The 21,275-nt window shown below is 39.1% G+C and overlaps 1 protein-coding gene across 1 annotated transcript in view; it reads left to right on the top strand.

Annotated features, from left to right (window-relative positions):
* Positions 1-21,275, top strand: part of ADAMTSL3 (ADAMTS-like 3) — a 185,820-nt gene that overhangs the window by 106,159 nt on the left and 58,386 nt on the right. The window contains 5 exon segments of the mRNA XM_009330904.1: positions 1,587-1,713; positions 10,681-10,755; positions 16,132-16,289; positions 17,269-17,380; positions 20,132-20,270. Coding sequence (XP_009329179.1) covers positions 1,587-1,713; positions 10,681-10,755; positions 16,132-16,289; positions 17,269-17,380; positions 20,132-20,270 — 611 coding nt within the window.

Genomic DNA, 21,275 nt, shown 5'->3' with positions numbered 1-21,275 from the left:
AATTCTATGGTAAATCTGAACCCTTTAGTAAGGAGATGTCGTTCAGTGCAGCATGTCTCTCAACCGAAGTATCATAAACTGTCCTCCATAATGCCCTCCTTTTAAGAGAATGCGGGATGTGGGGAATTGGGAAAATGAGGGAAAGGGGCAGGAGTGGGAGGTAGGGGCTGCTTTGCTGTCTTTTCTGTAGACACATGAAGCTTGGAGATTACATTTCGCCATGTTTGGCAGGGGATGCGCATGATTTGTGCGGGGAGCGTGTGTCGCCGTGTGTGTGTGTTGACTCAGAGACTGGAAGACCCAACCCTGCCTCTTACGTGCGGACTCGATCCTCACCTCTCCAAGGGGATCGTGTGTCAGTTTTGGCATAGCGCAGATGCAGTGGATCTTGGCAGCTAAGACTGCCCCTTCCAAGCATTTTTATATAGGAAGAGGAGTGTGCTGGCCAATTTCAGCATTCTAGCATGGCTTTTAACTGTGCATTTCCAGAGTGCTTTCTATCTGTTTGTTAGTTTGGAGTTCGGTTAAATATATATATCCATGATGAATTAGCTGCACTTCTCAGGGATGTGTGCGTGGATATAAGAGGCGTATAGGTTGACTTGAGAAAACTTGAAGCTGCAGATTAGCTTTTTACCACATTGCTCAGCATTTGGTACTCCCTGCAAATTTCTTCTGCGGAATGGTGAAGGGTAAGATAGGCGAGACCAAATAGTAAGATAGGCGAGTCCAAATATTTATCTCCTTTTAAGCAGGAAGGTGCTTTCAGTCAATGTTGTCTATTCTTCTTTGTCTTCCCATTCTCACTCCTGTGCTTCTTGTAGGGTGACAGATATGAAGAAAAAGGAAAACCTGGAAAAATGTTTTCATTATAGTTTGGAGAGTTTTCAGTTGACAGTTTTTCAAAAACTTCGCTTTTGGAATTTTTGGCAATGTTTAAGTTTGGGTGTTTTTATAATAATCATCGGAAAGTTTTATAGATCGGGTCTCATGTTCAGAAACAAAAAAAAAATCAAAAGGTGAGAACTGAATCATCCAAGTTTTTTAAAACCTGGTTAGCAAATGTATGTGTGACTGACGGTGATGTAAATGGCAAATAGGAGATCTACACGAACGCCAGTTAAATTTTGAATGGCCAAGACACCAGATTATGAGCACTGCCCGCAGCTGCTTGCCTGTGAAGCTGAAGGCTGAGTGCCCTTTAAATATTTAACTTGGGTTATTTCATTGCATTAATTCTTTCTCAGACATAATTAAACAGGTGATGAAAACCAAATTGTAAATAACATAGTTGTCCCTTGTGTTGGAAAGAATAACGCTCAATGGTATTCATTCACATACGTAGTGGGAAACCGATTCATGTATTTCCTATGCTTGAATAGCTTCATGTATCAGTTGTTGTGGTTCATCGTTAAAATCATGGAAATGACGGTGTGCTTTTAAAATCCTAAATAGCAAGATATGCTGTGATAGAATGAGGCCAGCTCATAAAATCAAAAGGATAACATAATAAATAAAATTCCAGAAACCTGAGCATGTCTACTGCAGCTTTGCCCTCCTTCTGACTGTGGTGTTGATGTTGGCAGGCAGTAGGCTGTGATCGACAACTTGGGAGCAATGCCAAGGAAGACAACTGTGGAATCTGTGCAGGAGATGGTTCAACATGCAGGCTTGTGAGGGGACAAGCTAAGGCACATGTCTCACCAGAAAAAAGTAGGTTGCAAATTGATCCTATGACAATTTATCCTTGACTATGTTTTCTGCTTGTATATTAACATACATATTGCAGAGTGTTGACCTTTTAACTATATACTTGTTTGCAGTTTTCCAAAGCTACTTATTCTGAAGTCTGTGCTAGATTAGTCTATTGAAATTCCATGAGGGATACCACACATTAGGGTATAGCTAGGAAAGAATTTGAGATATGCATTTTTTTTTAATAGAACTACTCAATTCATTCTATCAGGAATAACCATCAAGATGCACATCTTATTTTAGAGGGTGTCCTCATGTTGCAATATATGCGATGCTGCAGCAATGTTTTTAAATCATGGAAACATCTTATAGATGGTTTTATGGAAATTGTGGCCATGATTGAAAGTGCCTGGTTTTCAACTTACCTTTGCTTTTTTTTGTTGTTTTTTTAAAGTGTCTAAAGACAGTTGAACTTCAGAGGTGAGTTAACTACTTGTATGGTACAAAAAGCGCAAGGTGAAAGGGAATAATATTTTCTTCTCTTTTTTTGTGTGTTTGGCTCAAATTTTGCCATTCTTTCTCAAAGTAATTAGCACCTTACTGTGAGTAACTCTGTAGGTCTCAGTAGTATTGAAAATATCAGGGAGGAGGGGTATCAGACCCTTTACTGGAGTCTGAAGAGCCTGGCTATTTTGATACCCAGACAAGGTTTGTCACACAGAAGCTCGCCTCTGACACTTTTCTTTCCACCCTCACAGACGATGCTCCCTGTAATCTCGCAGCATATGTCCCATGTGTTTATCACGTGAGATAGTTGCCTCACATCTATTTTCTTCTGTTTAATATTTTCTTCTCTGCATTTGTCACATGTGCATTTGTCACATGGAGATGGAGCCTTGGGGGTTCGTTACCTTCCTGCAGAGCCACAAGATGCAAGAGTGATGATCTGGTGCTCTTGGAGTAAAGTCAATACTCAAAGTTCAAATGCAAGCAGGTGTTTTTTTTAAATGGATGAAGCACCTGCCTTTGACAGCTGCATATATTTTAGTACTGTTGTAGTTCAGTCTGCAAAGATTTCACTTCTGCCCTGATTTTGAAAGAACTGTTGTACATGGAATCATGCTTAATTCTTACTGTAGTACATGTAAATATTTCCATGTTTTTTTTAATGCCACTGCTCGCAGTATGCTTCAATGTGGGTGTAACTCGAAGTGCAACGTATGTTATCTTAATGCTTGTTACCTTGCAGTGTGATTACTTGTATTGATCTATAAGGTTTCATGTTAGGTTATCTTACACTGTGCAGGCGCATAATTTCTGTATTCAATACATATGTATAACAAAGGTAATCTAAATTAAAAAGTGAATATTTTTGTGGCAGCACCTTTTGAAGTCACAGAATAATTTTGCACAAGTGAAAGAGCCTTTTTTTACATACCAGACGGGCTATCGGTGTCAGCCTTTGCTTTGCCTTTACTAGAGGCCTTTTTCATGGATGGGAGAATGTAGTTCAGTAATTTATAAAGTTTTTCATCCTGAAACACTGAGCAAATGTCTTGAATGTTTACAATGAGCCAAAAAAGAGTTTTCATGGAGGGCCATTTTTTGTTCACTTTGTCATATCAAATACTCAGAGCTTCTGGTCGGCACAGAGCAAGCACTTGTGAAGCAGTAAAGATTGGATAATACTTTTGTAGTATTACCAAGTTGTATTTGTTTTGTGTGTCTATATATAGATAGATATAGATATATAGGGATATATACACACAAAATATCTCTTCCCCTTTCTGATGTCGAAGTCAGCTGGAACAGAAAGGAATTGCATCGTCTATTCCAGTTTTACAGCAACAGAGATTCTCTGGGAGAAGGACGATTCCTGGGGACACCCTAGCTAGTTCTAAGGCAACCCAAACTAAACTTGTTGGATTGGCAAATCTGGTTGGATAGCTCATGATAAGTGACATAAAAAGATTCACGTTTAATTGCTGCTTAGTACGCAAGTACAGTAAGGACAAAGTGGTAAAAGGGATCTGGCTTTGAAACTGTCATTTTGCGACAGAAAATATTAATTTCACTTGTGGTATTCTGGCTCAGGTAAGAGCTGACTACAGCTGACATCACTTGGTGGAAGGGCTCCCATTGCCTTGACCAGGTTATGGAGAATACCTGTGGTTCATTGTTTTCTCTGTCATAATTCGGTGGCTCTTGAAGAGTTCTTCAAAATTAAAGATGAAGAAAGACTATTCTGGAGAAAGATGTCAGTTATGTCAAGTTTTGGTTTTATCTTGCACTGCAGTGGGCTAGATCATATGAATGAATTACCATTCACATAAGCAAAACAGTACACGTGCTACTAAAATCAGAACTTTTGATGGTTTTCTTGGTATTGTGGTAGTGCCAAAATCTTTTTTGGGTCAAGTTGTTCAACACTGTGGAAACAGTTCAATATAATCATCTATGTGTGAATGAAATGTAGAAATAAAGCCATGCTTTCTCTGTGCTAATGTATCAGTGAAGGGAGACACAGTATCTTCCAAATAGTCGTTTGGAAGCTTTCAGAACTAGTGTTGAGAAGTAAAATATCGACACATGACAGACATGTATTTAAGAGGGAGCTTGTAAGGTTGTAAGCAGGATGTAAATTTTATTGTGCAATGAGGCAAATTAAAGAATTAGAAGGAAAGCAAGAGCCAAAGATTTTATTATGGAAAAAAAAGGAGACATAAGGGAAAATAAAAGTGCCTAGTTATCTTGGTCCTTATTTTAAGAAAGAAATTTAGGCATTGACAGCAAATGATTTCTCATAAAGGACTCAGTTTGTTTTATTATCTTTTTTATATGTTTTTACATAAAATGAATGCCTTTGATCGGAAAGCTAAACAGCACTGAAAGCAAGCTTACTGTTTTGCAAATACGAAACGAACTGTCATTTCAAAAGTTTATTTTTTCCACTAACACTTAATTGCCTTTGAAAGACAAAGTAAGTTAGACTTCTGCCAGCAAGCCAGATTCTAACATTCTGGTAAAATGATTAAAGCTTTGACTAATGATATTCAAACAAAAAGTGTAATAGGTTGTAAAATGTACCATCCCATTGGGAAATGAGATATCATGGGCCTGATGTTTCTAGTACTATATGCATGGAACTCCCATTAACTCCACTGCACTTTGTGCACATGGAAAAATTGTAGGATTGGGCCCTGATGTCTGCTTTCTGCACCATTATTGGCAAGAGTTGGTAGGAAAGTGTTCTGGTTCTGATACCAAGGAAGAAGAAAAGATGCTGGTTCTGAAATTAACAGGGAGTGAAGTTGAAGGCACAGACTTTTCGTAATCTGGTCTTATTTGATTCTCAAATTGCTTGATACTTGCAAGTTTTACCTTTCTTAACTTTTTGCTAAAAGCTTCATACAAAAGGTTTCAATGTCGATAGCGTTGTAACTGTTTGAATTTCTTCTTGCCATGTGTTTTATTTCCTGTTGCATTTGTGTAATTTACCATTGGTCACTTATTGTCACATGTTTGTATGTCATCATCCCCAAGCACACTTAACCAAAAACCGAATTTCACTTTGGTCATTTATCTAAACAGAGGCCTTCTGCATGGCTCCCTGTTCAGCACCATCAGCTGGCTCAGTTTTGTGACAACTTGCTACCTCGCATCTATTTCCCTCTTTGAAATCAGTATACGTGGAGCTAGTAACCCCCATTGTCAAGGTTGCTTGATACTTCACTTTATAGGAATGATTTTTTTGCCAAAATTCAACAGCTGGGTCAGAAACTTTCCATGCCAGGTGCTGAATGTTTTGGAGAAAATTCAGGCAAAACAACTCAGCGTATTCCAAGGACACACCAGAGAAAAACATGTTGTTTCCCACTGTCAAAACATTCCTGAAACCTTTTCTTTAATATGTCTTGACATCCCTCATTGTTGGACTTGATCATGGATCAGGGATTTGAAATTTGGCAGGCAATGGTGGTCTGGTCATGGACAAGTCTTTTGCAGTATCTGTGAACATCAACACATATTTTACTACAACCTTTCAAAAAAAAAAAACCCACCAACTTTTTTCCTTCAGGTTCTGTAGAGGCTTCTCGGATGTTAACAGCTGACATTTCTGAAAACTTGTCCTTTTAAGTGTGCTCTAGCTTGTTACATGTCCTAATTGCAAACAGATCATATGTGTGCAATCTGCTTAGAATAAATTAACATGTTGCTCTTCCAGAGCTAATCTATTAAAAAGTGTCCTTGAGGTTGCTCTTGCTTTCTACTTTGCTGCAGTGTAGAATGGGTACCATGGGATGAACTCTGTGATGCCTCCTGCCTCGCATTCAGGCATTACAGAAGAGATTTTGTGGAGAGCTTCTGACTCTCTGGAGCTTCAGACTTATGACATGAGGAGAGGAAAAGACGAGACTAGCTGAACAGAAAAAATTGACATTAGTACATACAGTGAAGGAAAGACACATATGAGAAGGCGGGAGGAGGACCTAGGACTGGCTGTACAGATATATTGGAGGATGAGCGGAAGACTGAGATTAGATAAGGAATCTGGGGTGGGAGATGGAGTCAGAAGCACTCGGAGAGGAAGGGGAAAAATCAACTGTATGTAGAGCCAGGAGAGGGAATTTGGGACTGGTTTGGCAGGAAAACTGTGTGTGTGGAGGGATAGAATGCCAATACATTAGCATTTCAGTTTGGATAAGGAGTATGTTTTTTGAAGCAAATTTCACCATGGTCCTAACATACTGCTCATCAGCTCACATCATGGAGTGGTCTTGGAGAGCACAAACTGGATTCTTTTGGATGAAGCTAAACCAGAAGATGTGCCCCAGAAAAGCATCTAATGTTCTCCAACAGCTACTAAATATGCAGTCCATGGGATAACTGTTTCAGTCTACAGATCCATTTAGTTTGGTTGGTTTACTTGGAGTTGTTTTAGGTAGTTTGAAGCCACCTTCTTTACTTTCCCGATCTCTCTTGTCTTACTTGGAGAAATTCCTGTGTAAGAACATTGGCTATTTCAGTATTTATTTCACACTGCATTTCCTTGAGATCCATTTTCTTGATGGGTTGCTTACTGTGTGTCTTTGTACATTTTGTCCAGTGCACACAAATTTTAGAAGAGGTGTCCAGAAGTAGAAAGAAGTAGTTGTGTAACTAAAATGAGTTGAGGCCACACTGTCTCAAAAGCAGGTTACCACACCTTGGAAATACCTACTCAACGATGCAAAGAAGTGGCACTCCCAGGTGAAGAGGCAGCCTTGAGTCGTAAGACCAGTGGACAGAGGGACGGAGGTACAGAGGAGTGGGAGAGCGTGAGACTGCAAAGGGAAGGACTCAAGGACAGAAAGGATGTGCCCATACAGATTTTGCGGTGTGACTTTTAGGGTCAAGATATGTAACTGCTGCTTTCAGTAGCACACACCTATCTAGTTCAGGTGTCTCTTAAAGAGTATGGATTTGGCTTTGCACAGATTCTTGTCATTAGGCAGGTCAGCACATACCCCAGCACCAACGTCTTCTGAAGTTACGCCTAATGTTAGGGTGGATGAGGGAAGCCACTGCAATAAGACTCCAAACATTTTGAGCTTTTTAGTTCCCTTGTACCGGTAGTTGTTCCTGGGCTATCATTCTTTGTATTTTGAGAGCATATAGGCCTTCGATCAGAACTGGAGGACCAGCAGATAAGTGTTGAGCAAATACATGGAAAGAAACAGTTTTTATAGGCCTGAAATAAACCCTCTGCCCTGCTGTAAGAGGAGAGAGGGAAAAATCTCAACTGGCCCATATGTGAAACAGTAAATGGGTCCACCATGGCCCACATGGAAAAATAAATAAAACCTGCTGAATTGGATCGAGCTCAGGAATGTGGCTCCTTTATTTTGATCCTGGGGATTAGCTCCCAGTCTTACCATAGCAGGGAGTCTGATCTTGCTCTCATTGAAATCCAAAATCTAAATCCACATTAACACCATAGAAACAGGATCAAACCTTGCCATCTAAAGTAAAAGCAATCCAGGAGCTTAATCAGCAAGTGCTGTGTGTAGTGTGTGCACACACATTTGCTGAGAGAGTCCCCGGGTAAGAGCAGAAAGCCCATTTTAGGCAGGTGCTGGAGAAAGATGACCCACATGCCCTCGGGAATCAGTGTTAGAATAGAGAGACAATATCTCACCTGTTTCTCAGTTTTTAAGGTGAGCTTTATGACTCTAAAGTCAGATTTTACAGTCTAGTGTTTCTGCGTGTTCCAGATGATTTTGGGCTTATTTGTTTTCAGCTTTAGACAAAGGTCAGCAATTAACTTTCAAAGATACATGAATAATATAAGCGGGAAAACGAGATAATTGGAAATTCTAAGTATAGGTTTCAGGGTAGCAATTTCCCTCTTATGTTTTCATAAGAGTTCACTGCTTTTAACAGTGTGGATCCTACTGATTTAATGGGAAATGTACAGCATGACCATTTTTAAATGGGTTTGCAGGGCCTTGTGTTCCTTTAAGAATATGAATTATATGCTTCAACTGAGAACCGGAGACCTTTGGAATATATAGTTTTGGAGCCAGACCTGGACAATCGTAACTACTGTTTCGTAGGAAGTTAAATCTGTCCTCAGGAGAAGGTGGAGTCCCTTAGGTCAGCTCTGTCCCATTTTCTTCCAATTCCCCATCTCGGTTCAGAATTCGAAAAATCTCACTTTTATTTTTTCCTATAATTTACGTCTTCTCATGGAAAGACTGCCCTAGGTCATAATTATCTCAGTCAGGTTACAAGAATCTCCTGCTGTCAGGCTTCTTGACAGGTCTGTGGGGTTGCAGAAGGTTGAACATTGCTGTGGTGGTGAACTTAGTCATCTCCTCTAATGCAAATAAAATACTTTCTGGTAATATTGTCTCCGCCGCAGAGAAACACCAAATTTAGCACCCCCATGAGAATTTTGGACCATATCAGAGAGTGCTTCGGTGAGGGTGGAATGTCTGTAGTACTGCTAAAGGAATGTGAAGCATCCTGAAAAGGGATCAACGAGGCCTGCCAAGGCGAGCAGAACTTGCTGTAAGGAGGTGGAGGAAGCACAGCAGAACGACCCTGGTTGTTCTCAAGAGGAGCAGTCCTACACATCTCTGCACATCTGCAAAGCTGGGCCTTGTCCGTTCAGCGCGGAGTGCCCTTGGTTCCACTTCAACACAGCAGTTGCATGTATTCAGAACCGGTCATAATCAGACTCTTACTTGAGGTTTTGTGCTATAACTGCTGGTTGGTTGTCAAGACGGGATACAGTTCCTGACCAAGTAGGGACAGATGGGCCTCTCAAACCTGCTTTCTCTCAAATACTGTAGAGCACATATGAATTCAGTAGTTATTTCCTTTAAAGATATACACATCCACTACCTTCTGGCTATCTTTAGCAATTCGCCTGATGAAAAACCAAGATGCAAAAAGATATTAAGTGGTTCAGTAGTTAATGTTTTTTCCAGGGCTCCTTAACTGTATTATTGTTCTTACTGTAGTATTTTGCACTCTGGTAGAATACCCAAGTATGAAATTAATAAAGATCATATTTTATTACATCCAAAATAAATTGTTATATTTAAATGACCTTCCTAGAAATTGGCGATATAAAAACTGTAACATAAGAAGGTGTTTATTTCAGAAAAAATAATTGCAGTATTTGCTTGAACTATCCTGAACATTTGGCAGGATATCATACTTATGCTAAGGAGATGTAAACCAGAAGCTGATAATTTAGCATCCACTATAAAAGGGTCCGGTTTAAAGTGGAAAGAAACATTCTTCAACTATTTTTTAGTTAAAACTAAACTCAAATATTCTTCCCCTAAATATTGTATAAGTAATTCTAGAGCCAATGTATCACTGACCTTCAACTCACATTACTTTTTGAACTTGCAAAAATGAACTTCCTCTACACCAGCCCCCAGATATACGTTAATGCCATCACTGAACAGAGCACCCTCTGCGGGGTGTACCTGCAATGGGCCCATGTTCGCAGGTCCTGCCTCAAAGAAGACTTACAGTTGGGCCGTGATGGAAACGGGAGACAGCACGTTGGTACTTTGTTGCTTGGACACTTCTCTCGTCCTTTTGTGGCTATCCCTGCCGTGTGCTGTGCATACCCTTTTCTGAGAGCACTGCTCTCGTTGGTGTGAAAGTCTCTGGTCTATTGATTTGACTGTTAACTCGGTTTGCTTGGGCAAATCACAGATTTCCTACGTTTGAAATGGAAAGTAATAACTTTCTGCCTTTGTAAAATGCACTGAAGTAAGTGTGTTGTACATTTATATATGAAAAGGCCATTCGGGCAGCCAAAAGGTGTTTTGTATCGACATGTCCTATTCAGGGCTGGTTTAGTTTATAGTTAATTTTAAATTGAGGCTCTTACTGGAAGGAATGATCTTATATGGTAAGTTAGATGCAGACACTCTGTTATAACATATACATTATAGCTAATACATATTTGCTCTTAACTGGTCCTGTAATTGGTTAAGGGCTAGTGTTAAGTAGATGATTTATTTCCTGTAAGTCCTGCCACTTATTAAAGTTGTGACCTGCAGCAGGAAATGAGGTGTGGGCAAAATGAGACTGAACAGCTGCAGGTTTTTGTAAGGGGGAAGTACTACTTAGCAGATTCCTTATGTCAATTCAGTGATTAGGAAATAAAACTAGGACAACAGAGTGTAAATATGTTCCTAATACACTACTGACATTTCAGTCGTTTTTGTTAATAGCAACTAATTTTCCAATAGCAAGAAAGATTTACAAGTCCATTCGTAGGTCTTAATAGTTGCATAGCATAGCAAACAGACTCGGTATACTGTACTTAAATAATGTATGATTATTTTTAGTAGAAAAATTGTGAAACCTGTTAAATATTTTCTTAGGCACATTTGACAGTTTTCAGTCTAGTTATGTGATGTGCAAATTCCCTGATGCAAGATAACTTCTAAAACAGTTCTTTAATTTTCTTAGGGGAAGAAACCGTGATTGCTGTACCACATGGGAGTCGCAGTGTGAGAATTACCCTAAAAGGACCAGCGCACCTTGGTATGACTGAGCTGTTTTATGTATTTATTCATAGGCAGAAGATAAAAACAGAACCTTGTATCTGAACTCATCCAAACTTTGGGGATATGGGTAAGATCATGATGTTGATTCCTCTTCCCATCTTTAAAATCCAGCCTGGAGATAGTCCTACAGAACACTGGAAGTCCATTTAGTAAAAAGAAATAGTATACATACTGGTGGTTTCTAAATTTATTTAAACCAAGTAATTCTTATATAAGATGTCTAAAATACCATACACTCTTAAACTACGTGCAAACAATTATGATAAATTACTTTCAAAGGGTTATGTGTGGGGTCGATAGCACTCGTATAACCCAGCACCAGATTTCTGTTAAAGAGTCCGAGACAGTGTAAATAGTCCAGTTGAAGCCACACCTGGTCAGTGAGCAGTGTTCAAGGAAAAGTAATCTGAGTAAAAATGAGGGAAGGTAAACAAAATACATAAAATAGACTGCACAGGTCCTGTTTCACCATAATACTTTTGGTTATTACATACCATGTATGAGAAAGAGTTTGCTATTCTGTTAGATGTTTGTTTCCTAATATTTTCTATAAGGCTGACGGTATTATCTATGCTAATTTCTATACCCTTAGGCCTCCTTTACATAAAGAACTAATTGTTTCCATGATAAGTGGGACTGCCATATCAAGCAATGAAATAAACCATTCATTTAACATTTTGAGCAATTTTTTTATTAGTAAAAGTGGAAGACTTAGTCTGAACCATAGAAATAAAAAGGACTACTTCTGCTCTGAGATATGTAAATAGAAGACAGGAATGCATTTTATTTGAAAATTGCTCATCTATTTGTTTGCTTTGAAGAATATATTGTCATTTTCTTTCAAAGAAAAAACTGAATAAGACTTCCACTTTAGAGCAGCTCCAAAGTGACAATAACTTCTAGATTTAGCACTGATATCAACAATGTACAAAGCTGAACTTATCTTGAAATAAATAATACTCATTTAAAACTGTTGCAGGGGATGTATGAAGGAGTGATCCTGACCAGTTCAGGTCAGGACTCTTGGTCTTACTTAAGTAGTTCTGCAGAAGGAAGTTGTTGTTTCAGCTTTGTATGAGGAAAAAGTACTAGATTCAGTGGCTCCTGGGGGATTTCTGAAAAGCTCCTGAGGAATGCAGCAGCAACTCGGTAACTAAGTACAGAGTGCTCCTGGCTTCCTACCCAGGGTGGTTCCGTAAAGAAGCTGTGGCTTGGCTTTACCTTTGTTAGCTAGTTCTCTAGCTGGATGAGAATTGTGAAATGTTCCTTTAACCACTTCCCCCAGCACATCTGTTTGCAAATCTGTGAGGATTTAGACATTTGTTACCTAAAATTAAAATGACAGAGGTGAAAAACAGGTGAGAGCCATTGTGGGGAGGGAGGTGGAAATTGCTTCTGGCTTCATAGCCGCATCTTCAAGAACCGATGTTCTAGGGGATGTGCTTTGGGACAATTTGCTTGTCCGCCTTTCTGACTGTACGTATGTTTGTGGGTGTTGGTCACTTAACAGAAAATATCAAGGCATCTTTGGTCTGCAACTTCATTGACTTCTGTGTGGGTGTGCTGGTATAATTAAAGGCAGAATTTAAAAAATAATCACCTATAATTACAGGCTCCGTTCATCAGAGATGTTCTTCCTAGCTTGTAAGGAGTTGAATTTAACAGGTGGAGCAGGGACTACTTATTGTAGAATTTTATACTGCCTCCTGTTGCCAGTATATATTTGCTCTTCAAGTAAAGTCAGCGGCAATAGCGAATGCTCGAAGAGCACTATGGAGTGTCTGGCAGTTTTCCCTTTATCTTGTGTTCTTTTGTGCTTCATCCCGGGCTTTACGATCTGCTCTTGTTCCAGGGAAACACAGCTGCTGGATTAATCAAAAATGGAAATGTGCTTGGAGATGTAGCACATAACAGATTTGAAACAAATAAATGCTCTGAACATTGTTTTACAATCAGCAGCTTAGTGTTTTAGGAAAGACTGCATTTCTTTGTAGCTGGTAAGAGTAAGTATTTTGTTTGTGTCTATGGACACTTTAAGACAGGCAACAGATTCATCAAAGAGCAAAGGACTTTGGGGTTTTTACGAATAGGTCCCTTTTATACTTCTCTCTGCTTGGGTTTTGTGAATGATTTGGTGGAAAATAACCAAATAATTAGTACAAAAATGGTTATGAATAAAATGTTTCATTGCGTTGGTTTTGTTTTTGATTTGGACTATATTATGGCTTTTCTAGCAGTTGTTTTAAAAGCATTAGAATCAAAAGAAAGACTGAAAGTTCCCTGAAATTAATCCTCCAGCAGAAGAAACAGGAAAACCAGAAGCTAATATTTTTACAAGTGGCTAATGCTAGATAACTGAGTTCATGAACTTAGGGAGTTTAAACTTCACTAAAAGGAACTGACACTCTTTTTTCCCTTTTTGTCAATATCTTCTCCGCTTGCAGTGATTTGCATTACTTGACAGTATTTAGCTATACATCTACGCACCGCTTTGTCTTTGACAGATGCTAAGAGGAAGGCAATGTTGCTTGCATTTTGAAAAGAACATGTACTTTATTTTGGGGCCCTGTATTGTGCTATCAACAAATGAATCGCATGGAAAAGAGCTTTTGGGTAGCAACATGATTTGCTCCTTCTTGCACCGGGAGCAGGAGCTATTTCCCTGGGAATTCTTCCATGCATCTCTCTACACAGTGAGGTATCTGCAGTGGGTTCCCCATGCCACGCTGCCCTACTCCTGCCTGCCACTAAGACTATGGGAGGCTTTTGCGGCGGGTCTTCCATCCACAGCTGGGCAAGGCATTTCCATGGGGAAAACGTTCTTTTTATCAAGGTAAGGGAAGTAACACAAAGACAGACAGTTACAGGTCTTTGGCACTAGTGATTATCTTGTTAGGCACAGAAACTCTCAAGAGAATTCCCTGTCCTTATGACTCTGCACATCTGGAGTCCTAAAGACCCCTCAAGGAAATGTTTCCCTAACTTAGGATGGGGAAACTTACTCCTGAAGTCAAACTTCCCACCTCTCCGGCATTACAGGACCCTGCAGAACAAATAAATGTTTGGTGACTTCTTTTCTAAACCTTGCCTATAAGCCAGTTGGTGAAACCTTTGTTCCCAGTTACTGCTCTGAAATCAATAAAGTAGGTTTTTTGGGGGGGAACTGCTCCCTAGTAAGAATTATTATGTTACATATGTGTCACATACACTAGATGCTTGGTTTCACTCTGTTTTAGAAGCCTGTGATGACAAGCACTAGATACTACTGAGCAGGAATATGTTGCATCAGAGGTTATCTGTTGGGCTGTGGAATAGCTCTTCATCTCCCTGTGTGACTCACTTCTGGGAAAATCTGCGCAGCTGTTCTAAGCTTCACTGACATGACCTCCAGAGACACAGGCCATCACTCTATAGCTGGGCCTTGCAAATAAACACATGCTCTGGATTCAAATCTAGTGCAGCTCTAACATAAATGTATGTCAGCTCTCAGTGAGTTATGTTGTCGGTTGCTGAACAATGTTCTTGGTTTGTGCTTAGAAAAACATAACATTTTTTTTTTATTAAGAAAATTAGCATAAGGACTGTAAGGTAAAGCAGCTCAGGTCACCAAATTAACATCTTTAACATCTTTTTGCAACAGCCAAATGTCTTGCTTTGCAATCTTAAACGCTAGTTCCAAAGGGGTCCTGTAGTCCTGAGGATCCTGCTGACTTTACAGGGAGTTGGAAGTACTTGAGATTTGCTGATCCAACAAAATGACAGAATAACAGGCACCATGCATTAACAGTTACTGTTAAGCAGTGTAAGTTTGGGGTCAAGGCTTGCGGAAGCTTAATCCAAGAATGCTGAGTTCCAGATATTTAAAAGGTTATTTTGTAATGCAATCGGGAAAGAAAACTTCCATAAAAGTGACAAACAAAAATAAGTAGTAATCATCTAAATACTTGTTGCTTTTTCTGTGATTTGATTATATCTGTTTGTTCCTAATGGAAAAGCATTGGACAGTGGGGCACTTTGATTCCCAGAAATTTATTTTTTCTCTTTGACAAAGTACATTTGATTCAACACTAGATTCCTGCCCTATGATCAACATAAAATCATTTCCTAGAAACATATTCTTCCTTAAACTTCCTTCCAGCCATGTATGGGATCTTTGTTATACCTACGAGCATAGTGGAACGTAATGCTTAGAAACTTGGGATAATGTTGGTACCTTCTCAAGGAAGTTAATTTCTTCTAGAATTTCTTCACTCTCTTTGGGGATGCTCCAGAATGCATTTGTATTTTAAAAGATCGTAAAGAAGAAAACAGTACTGATGGACTGCAGCATTCAGAGTAAGTTTTCAGTGCAGGTAAAACCAGATGCTCTTAACCTAAATTATCTAGCCTGAATTAGGTAACTCTGTTTAAAGTACCAAAAAAGGCAAGGTAGTTGGAGAAAGAGGGTATTTATAGCTCATCAAACGTTCCTTTTAGCTAGTCTTGAGCTCATCTGAGATTCATGCCTTTGTCATGCAGTGCTCTGATAGATTGTAACCAGACCAGTGTATTTCAAGTCATGCATCTTGCTGTGCCTGTACGCTGTATTATGCAGAGCCCAAAATTCTACCTTCATTATGAATATCTTCCTTTAGCTTTGTCCACTTAGAGTTCAGTCAGTTTTCTGGACGTGAGTCAATCCTAAAATGCTTCATCTGTCTTCTGGAGGTTGTGGGCTGTTAGTTTAATCTGTTTCCAAGGAGTGCAGAACAGCTCAAAAAGGGTTTTCATCACCACCTGTTCTAAGAAAGGGAGATCCCTCCGGCAGTGCTGCAGCTTCCCACCTCCTGGCCGTGCTTTTTGCTCACATGGGAAATATTCAAAGTTGAGTTGATGACCTCTGGAATGGGTAGAGTGATACAGGTATTGAGGTGAGTGTTTGGTGAGTTTGACACCATTCAGGCTTCTCTGGAGACTGATTGCTGAAATTGCAAGGCTTTTGAGTTGCATGGAAGTATGAGTTATTTTCCTGTGTATTGATTCTATCTGTTTTGAGTTTCTTTCAGCTTGTCCTGATGAATCTATTGCTTTATAACTATATAGAGCACTTGGCGTAGGAAAAACTGTCTCAGAAGTGCTTCTGGTATGAAAGAATAGTGTGTTCAGGCAGATATTCCTGTGCTGACATGTCATGCAATTATATATCAGCCTATAATCTGAAGCAGCTAATATTCTCACAGATATTCTGTGTGGTTTTTTAAATGCACATATACAGCGGTTACTTGCAAGGCAAAGTTGTAAACATTACTTTCTGACTTCCTTGAAAATAAACAATATCCCGTTTAAGTTTACTAATTGCATGTTTATTCTTTAGTTATAGAGTCAAAGACACTACAAGGAGACAAGGGAGAGCACAGTTTCAATGCTCCTGGAACATTTGTCATAGAAAATACAACTGTTGAATTTCAGAAGAGTACAGACAGGGAAATCATAAAAATCCAGGGACCTCTTGGAGCAGATTTCATTATCAAGGTGGGATGTGTGTATGTACAAATCTACAAAGATATTGCAAGTATGTGCAACAGAGTAGGTGGCTGTCCATCAGCAATACAACAAAATCTTTTAGCTAGCAAATAAGGAATCCTAATTACAGTCCAGAGAGAATTTATACTAAATATATCCAAACCAATTAAAATGTTACGGGGTTGATGTCTTTTCTGTGGTGGAAAGCACCACAAGGTCTTTAATGGTAAAAATGTCCAGGACTATTGTTTTAAATACTGCTGAAAGAATAACAGCGTGATCCTGTGCAGCGGATTGGTGTTAATCCAATTGAAGACTGCCACCTACTGAATCTGAACATTGCTTCCAGCAGTGCCTAGAATCTCTCTTAGACATTGCTAATCCAGCTACTGACCATTTCTAATCCTTTTCTCTTCTACCCAGACCACATACCGATGGCTTACATCATACATGCAGATATCTATATGTAGAAACATATCGGTATTTGACTGCCAAAGGAAGATAGTCATACAGTTTTCCATTGGAAATGACAGGTGTTGCAGTATTATCACACCACTTGGCTTTATCTGTCATGTTGTAGAAACAGACTTTCAGTAGTTTCTATTTCGCATCTCCAATATCGCATGTGCAGTTAGACTTGCCTGAATATGAACCAGTGTGGGTAGATCAATTATAGACTTCCCTCTCCAGCAAATTTTAAAAATTTTGCTAACAAAGAGTTAAGACAGAAGAATACAGTTAGGAACTTTGCCAATCAAGGATAGATAATCAAATAGTCACATTAGTACCTTGAATAATTTGAAAAACAAAGCAACATACAAGTGTTTGACTATTGGAAACTTAAATTTAATTGTCACTCTAGACTTTCTAGAGGTTTTGTGCCTGTTATGTTATTACTCTCTGCACTGCTATTATATATGAGTTAAGTTTTGAAATGACATGAACGGTGGAGTACAGTATACACGTGTTGTAATGGAAATTTCTTCAGACCAGGTACTCTGGATCAAAAGAGAGTGTGGTTCAGTTCTTTTTCTATCAACCCATCAGTCATCAGTGGAGACAAACAGAGTTCTTCCCCTGCACGGTGACGTGTGGAGGAGGTAAGTAATGGCAATTCTTCAGGAGTGTTTACAGCTGAAGATTGAAAGTGGCTGATTTACAACCTTCGTTCTGCATTTTTGTTGATTTAATGTTTGTGTTTCTTTGCACACTGGTGGTTCTTCAGAAAAATAAATGACAGAGTAGCAGGTAAGTTGGTTGGTTAAGTTAGTATGAGCACAGGTTTTTTTATCCCTTATATTACTGGAAGTCATGTTCTTCCATAAGGAATGATCATTTGAGTAAGAACTTTGACTAAGAAATAAAGGTATGACATTCAAAAGTGGAAAATGGCAATTCAAAAAGGATATTTTGGGAAAGTAAGCAAAGAAATACAATGAGATTTTAAAATAAGGATAATGAAGAGATGAAAGAAGAAGGTACACCTGGCCACAGTAGTAGACATGAGGGAGAGTTTTAGAACACTTAGTTTAGAAATTAGTTACACAGAAAGCAGAGTAAGTAAATAGAATTTAAAGAACAGCTACTATCAATACCTTTGGCTGTCTGATCTTAGACACTTAGTCCTGACGGTAGTTAAAGCAGCAGGTAGCGTGCCGTGGCGTCTACTCCTGGTTTAAACACTAGAGCTTACACAATGGTTAGACGAAGTGCAGCTCAGCTCTGCTACTGCTCATCCAGCCCAGCCCACTGCTTGTCATGTCTGGTTCTGCAAAAAAGTGTGACCTCATGGCAGGAGGAGCATTTGACATTGTAGATAGCTATTTAAGTTCAGCTAGCATTACCCAGGTCACCTGAAAAACAGACTGGGATACTAGTGATACTGGTGTAGTGATTTTCTTGGAGAGTACACATATGGTTTAAATAGTTCCTTGGGACATGAGTAAAAAGAGTGAAAGATGTTTAAAGCACAAGCAGAGTCTGGGGATCTTTTGATGGACCATCCATTTTGGCACTTGCACCTCACTTTAATCTGAAATGCAGACAATATATGTGTATAATACGTAGTCCCACAGGAAACTACTGTATCTTATAAGATACTTGGCCTCATGAAGTGTGATTCTTGCTGGAACTGTGAGTGGCAATGCATATCCTCTGATGATTCCATCGCGCTGTGTTTATGAATTTTTCCCTAACCTCTCTGACGAGGGAAGAGGTGTAAAGCATCACAGTATTTTTGAGGACTGCATGTAAACACTGGATAACTCAAGGGACCTGTTTACCTTCCAAGTTATTGGCTCAAATCCAGCCTTATTCAGACTGGTGTTATGGTTTGAAAATTATAGCTACATGTCAATCTCTTTGAAATTAGCCAGCGTTTTCAGAGCCCTACTTTGTAGCTGCATGCCTATAATACGAAACTGGTACCTTTATCAACAGGGCTTGACACTCTTGATGGCAGTCCTGAGAGAGGCCAGTAACTGAAGAAGCGCAGAAACTAAGCTACTTGCTTACCCATGAAAGCAGTAACATTAAGAATGGCATATTACTGAGGCATGCAGGGAAGTTGTATTGCAGCTGCCTGGCTTTAACCTGTTATCTTAAAGCGGATTTAGTATCCAGATTGTCTGTTTGGAGTCATTTACTGGCAGTAAAAGAGAAAGTTCCTCACAACAGAGACTTGGAATCAGTGCAATCACCATTCCTCACTTGGATGATGCTTCTACATTTAATTCTGTAATCTCCATGTGTGGGAAGGGGGAGTGTGACGGGCATCTCAGAAAGCCCAGTCAAGCTTGAATGAGCAAGAATGTTTAAAAATTGTGTTTATCTTGTTTACAAGTGGCGTATCTTCTGGGTCCTTTCAGTACTTATAAGAACTGGAACATACGTGCTTTGAGCACAGGAACTGCTTAGTTCTTCTTTATGGTTATCGCTCTCACGCATGATGACACTTTGAATCAGCCAAGAGACACACAAGTGAAGCCATTGATATATGATACTTAGCATTTTCAGTAGACACTGGGACTTCTGCTGTTCGTTTATTGACTCTATTTGGATTTTAATTCTTGTGGTTTCAAACTTTTTTTTCTTTGCACATACCAGAACATCCTCCTCCTCTCCTCAGTTTAAGTCCAAGTCAGCTCTTTTGAATGAGTCTTTTTTTCTTAGCCAAAAAAGCAACCTAATGGTTTATAAAACTCAGATCCCTTCTTTTAACCAGTCTCCTCACAGATTTTTTTTTTTTCCACCAAGTAGTTACTTCAAATTTTCTTTTGTTGGCTCTTCAACTAGGAATGTTCTTGAAACTATTTCTTGGTTTTCTACAGTTTAACTTAGCAGTGTTTTTGGATCTCATCTTCAATTCCTCTGGCTTTCTGTTTTAAGTATTTATTTTTTTTTTTTAGCATGCATGACTGTGTAATATAGCTCTCTAACATACATGGTAACTCCTCCTTCGGGGAGGGCAGTTATAAATTGTGGAACGTGTAGTAGAACCATATGACTTTGTAGGGTTGCCTCTGTGACAGGTGAGCTGCTCCAGTACATGTATTCCTGCATCGTATGAAAATATGTATGCTTTTACTCTTATACTTAGAATATTACTAGAATAATGTGCCAGAGTCTTCATCTAGTGTTAAGATAGGTTAACATAATTGTTACGCTGAATTGCCTTAAATGAGGATCTGGTCCTGTAAGTTCCTGTGCAGTGTTTCCTTGTTTAAAAGCAAACCAAAGAGGAGTAACACAGGAAATTAATTCAATGGGCAGCACGTTATTTGGGGGGGTGGGGGAGTAAGGCTGCTTTAATTTACCTCCATTACCAAAATTTAACTTCGCTTCTGCATTAGGTTATCAGCTTAATTCAGCTGAATGCGTGGATATTCGTCTGAAGCGTGTTGTTCCTGACCACTATTGTCATTACTATCCCGAAAATAAGAAACCAAAGCCCAAGCTAAAAGAATGCAACATGGATCCCTGCCCTTCTAGGTTAGTATGGCAAATAAATTTAAGTGTGTGGTATAGTCAGTTACGAAGGAACAAGCAATCATATTTACTTAATTTCAGTTCTTTTCATCTTTAAGGCTACTCAATCTTGGTTGATTATTGCACGCATTAAAGGCTGATGGCTGCCACCACCACCAACAGATTTGTGGCGCTTCTTCAGTGTTGCAGAATAGGAGACTCTGCTTTATACAGAGATACTGTAAATATCAGTTTGTCTGTTCAAGGGCTAATTCTACTTAATCTCTTTTGCTGAGTGGTACAGCACTAGTACAAGGATTTTGTGACGTTGTGTGAGGGGGACAGATTGTTTGCCTGCTTTTGGATTTATTGATGCTGCCATTCAGGATTTCTCATTAGACAGACAGTAGCTCCAGTTCTCAGTCAGCGTGCAAGTTTTGCACATGGTTTGACTTGGTTTATTCATCTGCCTACCGTAGAAGTTTCATTCTTCATTTGCACTGTGGAGTTGTCAATTATTAAAGTTTGGGGGGTTTGTTTGGTTTTTTACACTAAGAATTAAAAAAAAAAAATCATTCAAAGTAAATATACTTGTGGTACAAATACCACAGAATATTATTGCCAAATTATAAAGGCTATAGTATACATAAATTGTATTGAATTGCACTACAGTATTTCAAACTAAGTTTTGGATTGTCTGGTGAGGTTTCCTGGCTGTGCTAAAGAATCTTAAAATAACATCACAGTATCAAGTCCCAGAACCTCACATTAATATGCCAGCTGGCCAAGCTAGAGTTATATGCAAGAAGAAAAGGAAACACTCTCAATGGATTTCATTTCCTATAGCTAAACTGTCCATTTCCTTTCGTTCCTGTTGAACATGATCGTTGATAGTGACCTCTAACAGTTATAGATGTGCAGACTTTCAAGTTTTTTTCCTGGAGAGTTGATCACTATATGGAGTGGTAAGACTTCAGTAATGTTTAATGGCAATGGGTGCCAAACGTTGCAAAGCTGGATGGGAAAATT

The sequence above is a fragment of the Pygoscelis adeliae genome, unplaced genomic scaffold (genome assembly GCF_000699105.1).
Source record: "Pygoscelis adeliae isolate BGI_AS28 unplaced genomic scaffold, ASM69910v1 Scaffold318, whole genome shotgun sequence".
NCBI lineage: Eukaryota > Metazoa > Chordata > Aves > Sphenisciformes > Spheniscidae > Pygoscelis > Pygoscelis adeliae.
This window is presented reverse-complemented; position numbering and strand designations above follow the sequence as displayed.